Source organism: Chamaea fasciata, unplaced genomic scaffold, assembly GCF_029207755.1.
Source record: "Chamaea fasciata isolate MVZ Bird 193981 ecotype frontalis unplaced genomic scaffold, bChaFas1.0.hap1 SCAF_9, whole genome shotgun sequence".
Taxonomy (NCBI): Eukaryota; Metazoa; Chordata; class Aves; order Passeriformes; family Sylviidae; genus Chamaea; species Chamaea fasciata.
This window is the reverse complement of record NW_027094094.1, coordinates 19,414,922-19,431,392: the sequence shown is the minus strand read 5'-3', so window position 1 is coordinate 19,431,392 and position 16,471 is coordinate 19,414,922. Positions and strand designations below refer to the sequence as shown.

At 40.6% G+C, this 16,471-nt stretch overlaps 1 protein-coding gene across 3 annotated transcripts in view; it reads left to right on the top strand.

The window, feature by feature from the left end:
• GBF1 (golgi brefeldin A resistant guanine nucleotide exchange factor 1) overlaps nt 1–16,471 on the top strand; it is a 101,228-nt gene that overhangs the window by 69,819 nt on the left and 14,938 nt on the right. For all 3 annotated transcript variants that reach the window (XM_066191309.1, XM_066191307.1, XM_066191308.1), the window contains 14 exons: nt 2,937–3,072; nt 4,300–4,529; nt 4,973–5,141; nt 5,319–5,530; nt 6,199–6,297; nt 6,699–6,893; nt 7,206–7,392; nt 7,880–8,020; nt 8,575–8,663; nt 11,676–11,878; nt 12,300–12,423; nt 12,723–12,848; nt 13,438–13,520; nt 15,746–15,982. In XM_066191309.1, the coding sequence (XP_066047406.1) occupies nt 2,937–3,072; nt 4,300–4,529; nt 4,973–5,141; nt 5,319–5,530; nt 6,199–6,297; nt 6,699–6,893; nt 7,206–7,392; nt 7,880–8,020; nt 8,575–8,663; nt 11,676–11,878; nt 12,300–12,423; nt 12,723–12,848; nt 13,438–13,520; nt 15,746–15,982 (2,231 nt within the window). The remainder of the gene's footprint in view (nt 1–2,936; nt 3,073–4,299; nt 4,530–4,972; nt 5,142–5,318; nt 5,531–6,198; nt 6,298–6,698; nt 6,894–7,205; nt 7,393–7,879; nt 8,021–8,574; nt 8,664–11,675; nt 11,879–12,299; nt 12,424–12,722; nt 12,849–13,437; nt 13,521–15,745; nt 15,983–16,471) is intronic.

Genomic DNA, 16,471 nt, shown 5'->3' with positions numbered 1-16,471 from the left:
AGATAGCAAAAGAAAATAAAGGAGGGCAAAATTATATGGGAAATAGTCCTATGTAGTCCTACTGAGTAATTCTAATAAAAGGACACCTGTTTGTGTAGGATGTGGAGATTGGATGGTATGAGATGGAAAAGACCTACTGGGCAATCTCATCTCACCCCAACCACCCCTCCACTCCCTGCAAAAAAAAACAAACAGGAAAACCTCCCCCCATCAAACACCTCCCCTAAAAAACCAAAACCAAACAAACAAACCACAAAACCCACAAAAAAAAAAAATCACCCCCCAACCCCTAAAAAACCATAAAAAATCAAAACAAAACAAAAACCACAAAAAAATGAAACCCACAAAAAACCACCCCAACCAAAATCCTAAAAAACACCGCAACGAAAACCACCTAAAAAGCTCAAATATATTTAGATTCTGGTCTGAATGATTTATAGTCTGACTGAATGTTTCAGAATCTTTAAAAGTCAAGCGAGTCTTCTTGCTTGCCTGACTACACTGTTTCCCATCCATGTGAAGCTGTTGTGACTCAGTCTCTGAAAGATGTCACAGGTTCATCAAAATGATTACATATGGGCCTGTATCTTATGACCCTCAAGATGGCATCTTCAAAGTCAAAACAAAACAGAGGACAGTTGCAGAGGGTAGATTTTGTGCCTGAGGAAAAGTGCTTTTTTGAAAGGGCTAGTGTTGAATTGAAGTGGTATTGGTGTTGTATGAAAGGGGAGATTAGAAATAGTAATTAAATTGTCAGGTTGCATTGTTTGATAGAATGTTTCAAACGTTAGGTGTTTCTCAGGAGCATGACTGAGGGCAAAAGGAGTGGTACATGATTAGCCTGTATCAGTATCTCAGCTCCATTTTGCTGATTCAATTTTGCATCCTGCTGCAAGTAACTTTTAACCTGGCAAATAATAACAACAGGATTTATTAGCTAGAAATAAAGTCTATTTTGAAATTGTGTGAAACAGACTTTATTTGGTTTAATGCTTCCAGGTTTCCTTCCTAATGAAAGTAGTTCAGTACAATGAACCATAAATCTTTGGATTTTATTGCATAAGTTACTGAAAAAGGAGAAAAAAAAATACAGCTATTTCTATAATAGCTGGTAGGTAAAACTATCTGATCTAATTTGTAGCTTAAGCCTTTAATAAATGCAGCTATTGGTAGTATTTAAGGGTGAGATTTTAGAAATTGGCAAGAATCAAAAATAACGCATATTTATATAGCCCTATGAAGCAGTAAATAGGAAAGATGAGAGAGCTGATAATTTTGACATGAAAGGGTTGTGATCCATAAGCATTGTTAAACATTTTGAAATCTGCAAAATTTTATTTTTGGCTGTGTGCTTATCATGTAAGTACTTGCCAGAAGCTGTGATTTAGAAGATCCTTGCTGCAACATTTGAAAGAAATAACAAGGAGCAAAGTAATTCTGAATCTATTAATTAACACACTCAAGGAAACTGTAGCGCAGCTAAAACCTGGGGATTAGTCATCAAACAAATACAACTTGCGGTGTGAAGAAAAGTTACACAAATGGTTTACTGCACTGGGATATAACATTTTCACAAGCTTTGTTTAAATGGGAAGAAGTACAGGCTGAGGCCATATACAGGGAGTTAGAATTCTACCTGGAAAATGGAAAGAGAAGGCAAAGCAGTGGTGGAACCTAGGAGGTTTATTGGTATTTAAAAGTAGTAGTAGCTGGAAGGAGGTAAGTTGCAGAAAAAGGAAGAGACTATAAAGAATATAGCTGTCTTCTACATAAGTTAAATCTGATGCTAGAGATGTAAGAACTAAGGAATATTATTGCCCAAAATAAAACTTAACTGTGATGAATTTACAAAGAAGAATACTGAATAGGGGCTGGTACTGAAACTTGCTGAATGGTTTCCACGACATGCAAGGTACCTGTTCAGTGCTTAAATTTGCACCCAAACTGAGGAGGTGGCAACAACAGAAAAGCTGACTGCAGCTACCAAACACAAGAGTAGATGCAATCCTGCACTTGGAGAAAACTTAAGTTGTAAGGAACTGGTTCTCATGCTGGCCAGGGCCATTAGCTATGTGACTATATGTCATGCTGGTTTTAGGAAGTTCTGGAGCACTTCTGCATGGCTGAAATAGCAGTGCTATGCAGCAACTGCCACACAGTCTGCCCTGCTCCTGCTTTTGTTCTTGTTTTCCCAAGCAAAGTTTTATCTACAAACTAGAATCTTGGTCAACAAGGATATCAAGAGTTAAGGTTAGATGTAGATCTGAGGAGAAATAATGACAGAAGGCAGGTGAAAGGAGAATGAAGTTTGTTTCTAAATCACTAGGGTGGTATTTGCAATGTAACATGCACCAGTAGCAAGTGCAGTGTTAGAAATCCTTGTTAATAGTGAGCATGGAGGAAAGTGAGCATGGCATTGCTACAAAGATGAAGAGTGAATTGAAGCGAGAGATCAGTGGCAGAGCTGCAGCATGCTCACACTTCATCCCCAGCTTGATATATAGATGGTGAAATTTTAGTTTCACATCAAACCTAACTAATGCTTACTTAGATACTTTAATTGATGCCCTTTGGAAGTCTAGGAGCTTTGGCAAAAGCAAAGAGATTTGAGATGTGTAGGTCTAAGAGAATTTTTAATCCTAATTTAAAGTTCGAAGGTATGGATAGGGAATAGGGAGTGCTGTGATAATTGAACTGTTAGGTATATATTATAGCAGAGTAGTGCAGTTAATTGTCCCTTGATTTAGGTGTGGAGTGTTGGCTAATATGTGGGGAGTCAAGGGGTAGTTTGCATGATTTTGAGATGCTGATTAATTGGTGTGATATATCTACGTGCTATTGCCTGACTTTTTGAGATAGCCTTTGTGAGTTGGCTTGTGTAATCCATTATGCTGTGTGGTTTTGCAATACTGATATTAATGATTATTGGTTTTCAGTTGAAAATGAGAGCTGGAGGAATGAGTGAATCATCGAAATGGAAAAAGCAGAAGAGATCACCTAGGCCTCCTCGACATGTAACTAAGGTCTCTCCTGGGACAGAGCAGTCAGCAGGCAATGCTACTAATACCACAGGTAAGCTGAAATCTTTTTCAAGAGACCAGATGGCATCCATGCTAGAGCTTTTTTGAATCTGTCTTTACTTCATTTCTCCTAATATATTATTTTGCATTAATTCTTTTCATATTAGTTCTCAGTGACTGTAGTAATAAAAGATATCATAGCTTTTTAGGTCCAGGAGAATCAGTTTTCAGGAAACGGAATACATGTTGATGCGAAAGGGATGGTCCTGCAGAAAGCTTGACAGCATTCCTGTGCCTTCAGCATGCCTCATAGGGGTAGTTTGGACAAAAGAGCATGGACACCTGGAGAAGTGGTTGGGGTTATGGACAGCCATGTGGTGTAGAGGAGTTGGAGGATGCAGCAGATAGATAGAAGAGACTGAGACAGGAACACTGACAAGAGGAGAGCCAAGGGCAACTAGTGACAGACAAGGGGACATAGTCTTAAGCTGCTCGAGGGGAGGCTTGGCTTTGACATTAGGAAGAATTTATTCACAGAAAGGGTGATTAAACGTTGAAATGGATTTCCCAAGGAGGTGATGGAGTCACAGTCCCTAGAGCTGTTTCTGGGTAGACTGGATGTGGCACTCAGTGCCATGGTCTGGCTGACATGGTGGTGTTAGGTCATAGGTTGGACTTAATGATCTCAGAGGTCTTTTCCAACCTAACTGATTCTGTTATTCTGTAAGGAACATTTAGATTCTTGGAGCGCTGTCTCATATATAGATATAGTAAAAGTTCTTCACTGCTCATATTTCAGATCCATTTGAATTGTAATGTGATTTCATTTCTTTAAGGAGAATTAAAGAAATCATTCCTGCTTTAGAATCAAGTGAAAATTCTCACTTTGAACAAACGATTAATTCTTGATGCGAGTATTTAAAGTGGTTGTGCCATTGTATTTAAGAGTAAAATACACCTTTTAGACTCTTTCAGTTTCCTTCTTATGTAAATCCTCTGCACTTTATCTAACTATATAAGTTACCTAATTTGCTGAGTCAGTTAGACTCCAATTATTATGTTAAATTTGGAGAACTGCTAGTATCTTTGATGTTCATCTATTTAATTCATTAATACCTAGCAGGAGAGATCTTAGTTTACTTGTGTTCTCTCACATTAGTGTGCTGCTTAGACTATTTGTTGTGTGAAGTAGTAATGAAAGAATTTGCTGCGTTTGATGTATGAATTTGTGGTTGAGGGACAGAGCAATACTAATCCTTTTCCTTCTGTTTCTTCTCAGCAAGCGGAGTTGCTTTCATAGATGCTCCTTCTCCCAGCTCCTCTGGGAGCTCAGAAAATGTTTCATCAGCGGTCAGCCCTGTTACAGACAGTGGGTTGGAGCTGTCCTCACAGACGACATCCAAAGAAGACCTGACAGATTTGGACCAAGTCGCTTCTTTGGGACTTAATGCAGGAACACCTTCAAATGAGGCCAAAGTCACTGAAAACCAAAATCAGCCTGAACTCCAGGTACATGAATATAATTTGCAAAGGAAAGTTCCAACTCCCAGCATAATCACTTCTCCCCACAACAGTAATGCTATTAAGAGGATCATAGAGCTGCAGATATTTTGAATGGTAAGGAAGACTTAAACAGAAGTAGTGTGCTGAACTTGTGTAGCATTTAAAATAAAAACAAAAGAGCAAAATTTTGACCTCAGAGGCAGTAAGAACTGATAGGTTATAGGAGTATTTTTGAGGTAAAGTCCTTAGTCTCACAACCTAGAGTTATATAAAGCTTATGTAGAGGCTCTCTTTTCTCTTAAATTTTGTTTTTCTGATACTCTTCCATTAGTGACCTGTGCTGTTCAAATAGTTACAGATTAACTGCAAACAAATTTTTTTGTTCACTTGTCTGGCGCTTGTTAACTCTTCTTTTGCTTCTTTAATTCTCAAATGAAATTTCATTGAAGAATGAAACTCTGAGGGAGGAGAAGGTCCAGTCAGCTTCTGTTGAGTCTATCCCTGAGGTCCTAGAGGAGTGCACATCTGTAGCAGAACATTCTGACTCTGCCTCAGTTCATGACATGGACTATGTAAATCCCCGGGGAGTACGTTTTACTCAGTCTTCCCAAAAAGAAGGTGAGAGGTGGGCAATGCAGCTGAAGTCCTCTGTCATTTCTACTGTTTTGTTTCACTTCCTGCTAAGAGGCTGATAAGCTCCTATTCCTTAGCGGGTCTGTAACAATTAAATTTTTAACATTTGCTAGGCATCTGCAAAAAGAAAATTTAGGTTGCTAATCTCTCTTTTTTCTTTAGGAGCAGCTCTGGTCCCATATGGGTTGCCATGTATTAGAGAACTGTTCCGCTTTCTCATCTCGCTCACCAACCCTCATGACCGCCACAACTCTGAGGTGATGATCCACATGGGACTGCAGCTGCTGACTGTTGCCCTGGAGTCAGCGCCCATTGCAAACTGTCAGTCCCTCTTAGGACTCGTGAAGGAGGAGTTGTGCCGGCACCTATTTCAAGTGAGTCTGGCTTATGCTCACATGGAATATGGCCCTGGGGAGTCAGATACAAATTTCTATTGAGGAGTGTATTGAAATTTAGTATTATGAGGTTTGGCAGGTCTGCAAACAAACTCTCTCCTGCACTGCAGTGAGAGTGCTGTATTGTACCAAATAGTGCTGTTGCAAAGCCAGAGAGGTTGTCATGCTATTTTCTGCAGACCAGGGCCAAGAAGGCTGAGCGTGATTTGAATGACCTGTTACTGTGGGATAACACTGTTTTGATATAATTGGTTTTGAGGTAATTATGCATGCAAGTTACCAGTTTAATAGTAGGCAGAACCTTTGGGAGATATCAAGCTGTCAATTGCACTGGGGTCATCTCAGAGGCAGGTCTTCTTCCATGTTCCTTCACCACTAAGGGCCTCTGTGGACTTGGCAAAAGAACCAAGTTGTAGTAGGTAAAGTGTTACCACATACAGATGAGAATTAAGTATATTCACCCTCACTAGCAAAAATAGAGACCAGGAGGTTGAACAAGGGATTGTTTTTTAAAATATTGCTGTGGAGGGCAGTGTGTGGATCTTTGGTTGGTTGCAGATGATGCCTGCAGTGCCATAGTACTGCTACTTACAGCACATAATGACTTGCCTTTGTAATTCTTAAAGGATTTTTTGTTTCTTGTTCAGCTACTGAGTGTTGAACGGCTCAATCTGTATGCAGCCTCTCTCAGGGTGTGCTTTCTTCTCTTTGAGAGCATGAGAGAGCATCTGAAATTCCAGCTGGAGGTGAGTTTTTTGAGTATCACTAGGTGCCTCATTGGCCTTCAGTTAAATGCATATATCTGGACAGTAAAATAGAGTCTAAGTGTCAAATTATGTTTGTATAAATGACTCAGTGTTATGGGTAGGCTGTGTAGGCCTTTTTCTGTTGAAAAATCAAATGTCTTTGAGAGTGGTGTACTCTGCTGCCTGCCTTCAGTCTGTTTTTTAGAACTGTAGATCCAGGTGCACCAAACGGTAGAACTGTTTGAAAACTTTTTACAGCCTCCTTCAAAATGAGCCATCATTAAAGATGGAATGTTATGGGGGAAGGTGAAGCTTAAATCTCCCTCTGCAGTCCTCAAAGCTATTCACTGTCCTGCTTTTTTTTTCTTTCCTTAAACTGAGCTGCCCTGTGTTTCTGCCAGATGTATATCAAGAAGCTGATGGAAATAATCACTGTGGAAAATCCAAAGATGCCCTATGAAATGAAGGAGATGGCTTTGGAAGCCATTGTTCAGCTGTGGAGGATTCCCAGTTTTGTCACCGAGCTGTACATAAACTATGACTGTGACTACTACTGTGCCAACCTCTTCGAGGAGCTCACCAAGCTGCTCTCCAAGGTGCTGAACCGCGGCGGGGCAGGGAGGGGCAACCGGTGACTCAGGGCAGAACTTAAAAGGGGGAGCGGTCAAAGGGTCCGGGTTGAGTGTGCCATAGAGATGAGGAGGGCCATTTCACACTTGGAAGCAGAAGAGAAAAGGAACAGTCATGATGCTTTAATAATAGCAAATAAACTACTATATATAAGCTAGAAAGCTTAGGGTGTTCTGTTCTAGTTTTTTGCCTTCCCTGAGCTGTGGGGGGAAATTTACTTACCCTGTTATGGTGAGAGAGATGTGAAAGTTCACTAATACTTACATGTTCTTTCTCAGAATGCCTTTCCAGTTTCTGGACAGCTGTACACTGTCCATCTGCTGTCTCTGGAAGCATTGCTGACAGTGATAGATAGCACTGAGGCACACTGCCAGGCCAAAGTGCTGAGTAACATACATCAACAAGAGAAGGAAGTTGTCAAACCCAGCCCAGAAACCATCAACAGCACCAAAGAAACAAGCAATAGTAAGACCCCTTTCTTTGATATTTTAATGTTAAGCTTAGTCTTATGCTAAACTTGGAGATCTCATTTTGGTTGCTGACATAGTGAACTCCTTAAATACATGTTTTCAGTCTTCCTGTTGCATGTTTTATAACTACACACTGATGTTAATAACCTTGCTATTTGTAAAATTCGCAGATATTAAAATTTGTGTCTCATGAAGCTTTATATAAAGGCCATGTCAAGACTGGAATCACAGCAGAATGAGGGTATGCCATGGAATTCATAGAGACAAAATACTGAGGATACTGCAAAATCATAGTTACTAAAAAGAACTCCTTTGAATAAGCACACTCAATTGAATAAGCGAGTTCAATTTAGAGTGATCAGTTCATTATTTCTCTGTTGTACCTTTTTTCTTGGCTTATGGTTTTGTTTCCATGTAGTTGTTTGGTTTGGGATTTTTTTTCTGGGTTTTGTGTGCTTGTTTGTTTGTTTTAACTTCTACAGATACTGAGAGAGTGTTCAGTGAGGGAAAATCTTCCAGTGTAGTCTCAGAGCCAGCTGGGGCATGTCCTCCCACCAGTGGATGCCTTATGGCTGACCAGATGAAGGAGAGCTGCATGGAATTGGAAGGAGGAAGTGAAGCAGGTAACAGCCTTGGCAGTAGCCTGACACAATACCCTGGGTGTCTAAATCCTAAGAATAGTCCTGACATTTGCTGACAGGTCCTGCTACAGTGTGGACCATTGTAGGTACTGCATTCAAAATTGGAAGGAGGTATATGGTGAATGTATGTTTATTATATGTGTGCTATTTATGCCTACTAGGTGTTACATTTCTTCTGGGAGCAATTAGATCTGGTGGGTCACTTTGGGTCAAAAGTGTGTGAATTCATAGCAGTGCTTAGAATTTTGAAGGAAGTTAGGGGCTCTCCAGGGAATCAGTAACATAGGTAGCCAAAAGAGCCAGAAAATTAAATCTTGTGGCTGTGTGAAATTGTCTGGGACAAGAAGCTACTATGCAATTATGCTGAAGAAAATGTTGGTGGGGGGAATGTAGTAATCAAACTGAAGTGTGACTGCCATTCGCAGGACAACATATTGCAGCAAAGACTCCATGACTGAAAGATATTATGGGACACTCTCATGCCTGAGTGCTAGTCTGGGGATAGGTTTGACTGTAACAATGCTTTGTCATTCTAGCTGAGAAGAGTATCCCCAGGAAACCTACTCGATTTTCTTGTATCCTTCCAAGTCCTCAGGAACTTATGCAGATTAAGAACAAAAAGAAGGTATGGTTTGAAATATACTACAGGTGGCTCTTTAGTGTTCTCCTCATTTCCTATCCCATATGGGCTTTGCATGACTGGTCATATCGCAGAAATTTTGAGTTCTGGTCTCTGCTGATCAGAATTAGAGTCAGCCACTGAAAACCCTGCTACACTGCAGAGACAGCAGTGATTATTACCTGTTCTGGTTTAGTTGTGCTGAAGGTTGCAAGAGGAGTCAGGGAAATTTTGTAGCACAGTTTGTAAACTAGGTCTATCTGATTTCTGGGTGGGAAAATCTCTGGATTTAGTTTTTTAGTTTATAGAGATAATCAGGTACTTTGATCAAAAAGGGCAGCTTCACTACTCTTATCAAAGATGTAAATGGAGAGCATACCAAGAGGTAGTAGAAACTAACTGGTCTGTTATTCTGATTTGGTAATTCATATGTTTGTTTTGTCATAAGGGTGACCAGAAAGATTGTCTTGATTGTGGTAAAGCCATTCTTTGTTTTCAGAGTCTGTTTCCTTGAACTTCATTAATCCAAGTTACAGTCTAAAGTTTATACCACTTTTCATTCCCTGAGTGGGTCCAGTCTAGGCCCAGTGTTGATAAAGGTACTCCATGCTAATGGCTTTGTATTTATCTGCTGTCTTGTGTCAGATATCTGGTACTGGCCTGCCCTTTCACCTCCAGAGACAGTGGATGAATATATCTTAAGTCCCCAGGGGTTACATGGGACTGTTCAGGTTTTTTTTGTTGTGAGTTTCTTGAGAATTTTTCCATTCATATGTGTTCTTTGTACATAATTTGTTCTCAACACATGCATGAAGTAGACTCATTTCAGATGTGAGAGATTACTAAATTTCAATATGAAAATAATGCATGTTCTGGATGAAACACGAGTGGCCGTAGTAGCTGTGGGTAAGGAGATGGTATAATGGAAAAGTAATTAATGTCTTTGAAGGATTCACTGGTGGTAAAAGAGAAAGGGTTTTCTATTTGTATCTGACTAAAAGGCTTCTGGCTTCTCTGTCCAGCATAGGTGGTTTTATTTTACATTTTCATAAGGGATTGATGGTCATATTTGTTTAAACTTACTAATCAAAAACAGGAGAAAATACAGTACATCTCTTTCTGCTACCATACTAATCTGTGCCTTGTGATCCACTCCAGCAGTCTCTGGATCTGAGTGTAATTCATAGTGTTTGTTTCTCTCTAGGAAGTTTACTGCAGTACTTGGAAACTTTTTTCTTTACCTGCAACACAGTGCTGCAGTGGGGTAATGGTAACTGGCTTCACCAGCCACAAGGACGGTGGGGGGAACTGATCATCAGCACAGTCTTCAAAGGAACCACCAAGTTCTGACCTTAAATCTTGCTTTCATTGCAGCTCTGCTTGATGGACTCTGTGAAAGTCCATTGTTGAGAAGGGAGCTTGCATAGTGCTTCCTCTGTTCTAACTGAAAACCTTTGGTAATGCTCTGGCTTTGCTCTGCTGGAAAACAAGTTTAGAAGAAATCAAGAGTAGAGGGCAGGAAGATGTTAATAAATCTCTGAGTTTGCCCAGGGAAAATCGTTTTCTGACTTTAAATCTCCTAGTGGTTTCATCCTAAGCACATAAACAGGGCATACCAAACACTCAGCTTTAGTTATGTTGATGCTAACCTGGCCACCAGCATGTTCTACTTCCTTTAACCTCTGAAGTACTAAATATTACCACAGTTGGAAGGAAGAAAAAAGCTAAATAAAAGCAGAAAACAAATTGTGCATCAAAGAGAAAGTTTTCTTTGTTTCCAAAGGCGGTGACCAGAAGCTCAGAAGCACAAGACTGACATGATTGTAAATACAGTGCAAACTGCCAGCAGTCTGACCTCCTTTCAAGTGGTTTTAAGAAGTCTGTGGACTCAACCAGTCCATAGAATATCCTTTATTTTGGGTTTCAGGATTTACAGTTAAATAAAATGCTGCTAATGTTATACAGGCCCTTCAGGCCTGTTCAACCAGGGCAGTGCATGGTTATTCTTTTGTTATGGCCTCACTGGGTCTTTTACACTCCATGCTATTTTAGGGTCTTCGTTTCACTGCAATTTTGAGGATGCTCACACAGGCAGGGGAAGCAGAGACCAGAGAGCTGGTGGCTTCTGAGGTACTGAGAAAACCAGGGGAGCTAGTAATCATGATGGTCACGAATTTAGTTCACTAGGTCATTGCTAGCAGTCTGATCATGATAGGAGCTAACAGGGAACTGACATTTATTCTGGTTCCTCAGTAAAGTTCATACCATTGTTTGTGCTTTTGGTTTTTCTGAACACCACCAAGAACATTCAGTTAACCCCTTCTTAGTTGTTTTATTACACTGTGACTGTGGTACAGTCTAGTTTTCTAGGAGGGCAAATTAGGTGACTTCCGTGCATTGCAACACTTCCCTTCAGAACCAGATATGTAGCTGCTCTTTCCAGTCTACAGATAACCCTGTCAGGCTGGAATGCCGGATGTTCCTGGGACTATTTCTCACTTGGAGAATGTTTGCTAGTTCTTAGTTTTAGCTTTTGCAGCATTGCTTCCTAACACCTGCTGAATAAGTGCTGAGGATTCTTGCTGCCTGTCTCCTGATGGTGAGGTAGTTAGGAGAACCTGGAGCCAAAGGGACAGAAGAGGACAATAGAGCAGCAGTGCTGCTTTGTAACTGGGTAGGGCTGATCTTGCCACATGCCTGGGGTTTATCTGCTGTGTTTACAAACGAGAGCAGGTGAGGAATTTGAAGTAGCAGAACTTATTGCTTGGTTAGACATTAAAACTTTTCAGAGATGGCAGCTTATGCTTACTCTGTTCAGTACTATTTGATGGTGAAACCATCAAAAGATGAATGCAGGTTTTCTGTCCTTCATTAGCCTTTTTCCTGGATTACACAGTACAGTAAACTTGATCATGCTGAGGTTGATCTTTCTTCTGTTTTGTTTTTGGTTCAAATGCCAAGGACAATCTAAAGAAATACACTTCAAGCTGTAAGTGAACATCCGAATTTCTCCTGCAGCTCCTGATAACGGGCACAGAGCAGTTCAACCAAAAGCCAAAGAAAGGAATACAGTTTCTGCAGGAGAAAAACCTTCTTGCCACTCCCATTGACAACAATGAAGTGGCCAGGTGGTTACGGGAAAATCCTCGCCTGGACAAAAAGATGATTGGGGAATTTGTGAGTGACCGTAAGAACATAGACCTGCTGGAAAGCTTTGTTGGGTAAGTATGTTTCTGTATCTCTTTAGTCGGGAAACAGTGAAAGTTAAGAGTTTAGTAATTAAAAATGCAGTAGAATGGTAGTTCCTGGAGGCATTGGATTTCTATCACTTGGTTCTCTCTGCAGTGCCGTGCCTTAATTCTGTGCATCTCTCGCATATGGTAACACCTTAAGTGTATAAAAGTATGATATTTGAACGCCTTTCAGCAGGGCCCAACTCCGCAAAGACTGGAGAGATAATTACATACATAATCACTTCTAAGATTATTGACTCTCTTTTATTGTTTCTTGGCTGTTCATGGTATATTTCTTTTCTTCTCACCCTCCTCTCTACTGTTTAAGCAAACAAGATTGTAGTTATTAAGTTTATCCTACTTTTCCCATCCTGTTTCAGCTTCTCTTTGCATTTCATTGTTTTTGCAGGACTTTCAGCTTCCAAGGTTTAAGGCTGGATGAAGCTTTACGACTTTATCTAGAAGCCTTCAGATTACCAGGAGAGGCACCTGTAATTCAGAGATTGTTAGAAGCTTTCACAGAACATTGGAGGGTGTGTACTTGGTGGCAGAAAGCTCAAAACTGCCTTCTTTCTTGTCCATCTGTTTGCCACGATGGACATGTCAGATCAAATGGCCTATATAATTGCGCTCTGCAAGCAGCAGCTGTTGTTTTGTAGGAGCTGGCAGTGGTAAATAGATTCCTTGGGCTGCTTTTTAGAAGCTGGAGCCAGAACCTGGGATTTTTGTTTGTCCCAGAGATGATTCAGTACTGTGGTTAGGAAAATGGCTGTTTTGGGCACTGCTATCACTGTTCCTGTAGGATTAATTTGTGCATGTATTTGCCTTTCAGAAATCAAATGGGTCTCCGTTTGCCAATAGTGATGCCTGCTTTGCCCTGGCCTATGCAGTTATTATGCTGAACACTGACCAGCATAACCACAATGTCCGCAAGCAGAATGTCCCAATGACTCTGGAGGTGAGTGTTTCCAGTGCAGGCACCTGTCTTCTCTGGTCTTGAAAACAGTGTAGTACCTCTTTTTTATCTCACTGGCATTGTCTCTTTTCTTTGGCCTTCTTCACTCATATACACAGTAAGCTGGAGTGCAGCACCACAGCTGAGTACAATTTGAGAGAGTAGCTGTAGGCAAGAGACAGAAGAAACAGGAGCTTGCCAGAAAACGTAGCAAATTCTTAAAGTGGCTTGTGTGTCTGTGAGCAATCTGTATCCTCAGACGTAGTAACATGGAGAAGATTGTTGTACTGCTGTGGGCTTTTAGGGAGTTCAAATCATGTGAGTGCCAGTGCAGTGGTACAGGCTGCCATTCTGATGTCCAGCCTCAGCTACGCATGTGTTGTGTCTCTCCTCTTTCCTTGTAAGCATAGACAGGAGACGGTGCACACTACTCCCACGAAGAATAGCAGTTACCTTTGAATTTTGAGTCTGCATGTTGAGGAATGCAGGAAAATCTCCCTCTGGCCCCATGAAAAACAAGTGGAGTACTGATCCCAGCCAAACAGTTGAAGTTGGATATACTAGGAATTAATGTTGGTGTAACTTTTTGCAGGAGTTTCGGAAGAACCTGAAAGGTGTGAATGGAGGCAAAGACTTTGAACAGGACATCCTGGAGGACATGTATCATGCCATCAAGTAAGACTCAATCTGCCATCTCCATGTATTCAGAGAGCAAAGTAGAGTTGTTGGGTCAGTGACATATCTGGAGAGTATGGAGAGAGATTCACCACCATGTGCCTGTTTGCCTCAGACCAAATTCCAGCTCTGTGTGGAGCTGCAGTAAACAAGCCTGTCACAGCAATTACATTTGGATTCGTATCTTGGATTTTTGCCATGGTAGTTTAATTCAGATCTTAAAATAAATTTTAAAAAATATGTTGCTTCTATGAATATGGAAAATAATGGCTGAGCAAGACCAGCACATGTGAAATGCTGTATCTAAGAAGGCTCTGTTCTCCAGACCAGGCCTTTAGACTTTTTTTGGAACTTTTTATGTGGTTCAAGAGGTAATCTCATCCCCACAGCAGCACTTGTGCCCTGACACAATGTGTCCAGGTCTCCATTTAATATATTTTGCTTTTGAGCTGGTCAGATGAAACTGCTGTCTGAACCAACCTCTTCTGCTCCCCCTGAAGCTCTTGGAACACAGAACAGTATTTGAGGAGAGTTCCTGGTGGCTGAGTCCCTTTAGTGCCCAAACTAGTGTTGGGTGGGAAGCTTTAATAATAGCTCAAAAATCAGTAAATTGGTAAATCCAGGCCCAGCCAATTTGAAGCTGAGAGGATGTGTCTGAGTCTCAGCTGATTTCCATCTGCAGTGGCAGGCAATAGCTGGTGCTGGAAGCAGGGCCGTGTGATTAGGCTGACCCTCCCTCTCTTCTCCAGGAAGGTGGGTGATGCCTGTCTGAATATCTGGAAGCTCTTCAAGACAGAGCTCTACCTTTCAAACAGAGCTCTAGTTTTGATTGGCCCTTCTCCCCTGAGGGTTCTCTTAATGTTTTGAATAGTAGACTGAGTACAGATATACACATATCTTTGTTACCCAGTGCCTCTCAGTCTATTTCCCTTTATCCCCCCTCCACCAGATATTTCAGCTTTTCCAGTATGTTCTATGATTAGAATAATTGATGTATCATTTAAATATTGCTCCATCTCAGATAGATTGCCCCAGTGTCATAATTGAGATTGAGGAACTATTTGTTTATTTGTCTTATTAGGGGGAAAAAATAAGACTGCAATCTGTATGAAGTAGTATGTGATCCTCTTCAAGGTCTTCGCATTACACTTTTGACCACATTTTCATTTCCTGAAACCTTCCAAGTAAACCCATTCACTTGCTTCTGTTAATTTCAATCATATATGAAATTTTAAAAATAATGCACTGTTTACTGCAAACTTGTTTTCCTATATTATCCCAGTAATAACAGCTCTTGTCAAAATATGTCAGCACCTGAAACTGAGAAGAGCTTATTTCTTATGCATAAATCGGGAGCAGTTTCTACAGTTGTTGTTAGCACATGACAATTGCCTCTTTGGCAATTGAAGTATGCTGTTTTTTGATTGTTGCAGAAAGAACTCTTCAGATTGGCTGTAATCTGTTGTTCATAGTGCTTTGAGGCTCTTGTTCACTTAGCTGGTCATTTGCAGAGGATTTTCTCTTGTGCATTGATACCCAAGTCTAGAGAGTATGTATTTAGGCTTTATATGTTTTAGTCTAGGATTGCAAGCAGTACTTGGCATTGATCATAATTGTTTCATTACTTTCATTACTTCATAGCTTCATTCAAGTTAGAGTAAGGATCTATAGTACCCTGGTTATAAATCACCCATCATGCTTTTGGTTTCTTATTTTAATTTTATACTACTTTCCTTTCTAATATTTGATTTTTGGCATAATAGGAATATTTCCATTATTCATATGCAAAGATACTCTTGCTTACTGGTGACTGCAGCAATGTAACTAATTTTAACTGGGAATAATGATATGAAGAGAGCACTCTAATAGGTTGGGAGTTGAATGGAGGTTGAAGCTTTGCCAGTGTGCTGTCCAGAATTTCCCATCATTTAACGGCAGTACGTGTTGTGTTTTGCACTTGTAGCAGTAGGTATCTGCTTCTTCAATACTGACCTTACACAGCTGCTGCTGTGTGATTCTGAGAACCACCAGACTTTATATTCAGGATATCTAAGAAGGGCAAGCGAAGCAGGGAGGCCTAGGAAAACAGAATGTTTCAGGAGCTGGCAAAATCATTCCAGAACAGGTATTGCTTAGCTCTGGGACTACATAATGAAAGGCACTGTGTAAATGTTAGGTTTGGCTCAGAATGAAAAATTCAATCTTTTTGCTTTCCTCCCTTGTAGAAATGATGAGATAGTGATGCCAGAAGAACAGACGGGTCTGGTGAAGGAAAACTATATCTGGAATGTCCTGCTGCATCGTGGTGCCACTGATGAGGGAATATTTCTCCACGTGCCTCCTGGAAGTTACGACCATGACCTCTTCACCATGACATGGGGCCCCACCATTGCAGCGCTTTCTTATGTTTTTGACAAGAGCTTAGAGGAAACAATAATCCAGAAAGCTATCTCTGGTTTTAGGTAACTCTTACCTTCATAAAGACCCAGAAGAGTAAAAGCAGGACCATTGGCTCCTATTTATCTGCTAGAGAGACATCACAGTCATTATCAAATGTTGCTTTTCCTAGCAATTGAAAAGCACTTTTTTATGACCTACAATCCTCTAGTGTTCTGTCGTTTGTATCAATTCATCCCATCTTGGCCCCTCTGGCTTGTCAGTCACTGTTTAGCTTGACTGCTGTTGTAATAAATCAAAGTGCCCAGGGTACGTATTTTTAAACTCCAACCTGGTTACATTTAAAGAATCTACTGACACAGCTAGGCAATTTAGAAGTGAGGGGGAAAAGTCACTCAGCTTCTACAGTGATGCTGACAAAATCTCCATGTAGGAACAAAACCTTTCATGTGTATGAGTCCAAAGGGGTGGCTGAATGGGATGGGGGATTTTCTTTTCCTTCCCAGATGACCAGTAGTTAAAAAACTTGCCATCTGTGAGCAACTCTATTGGAA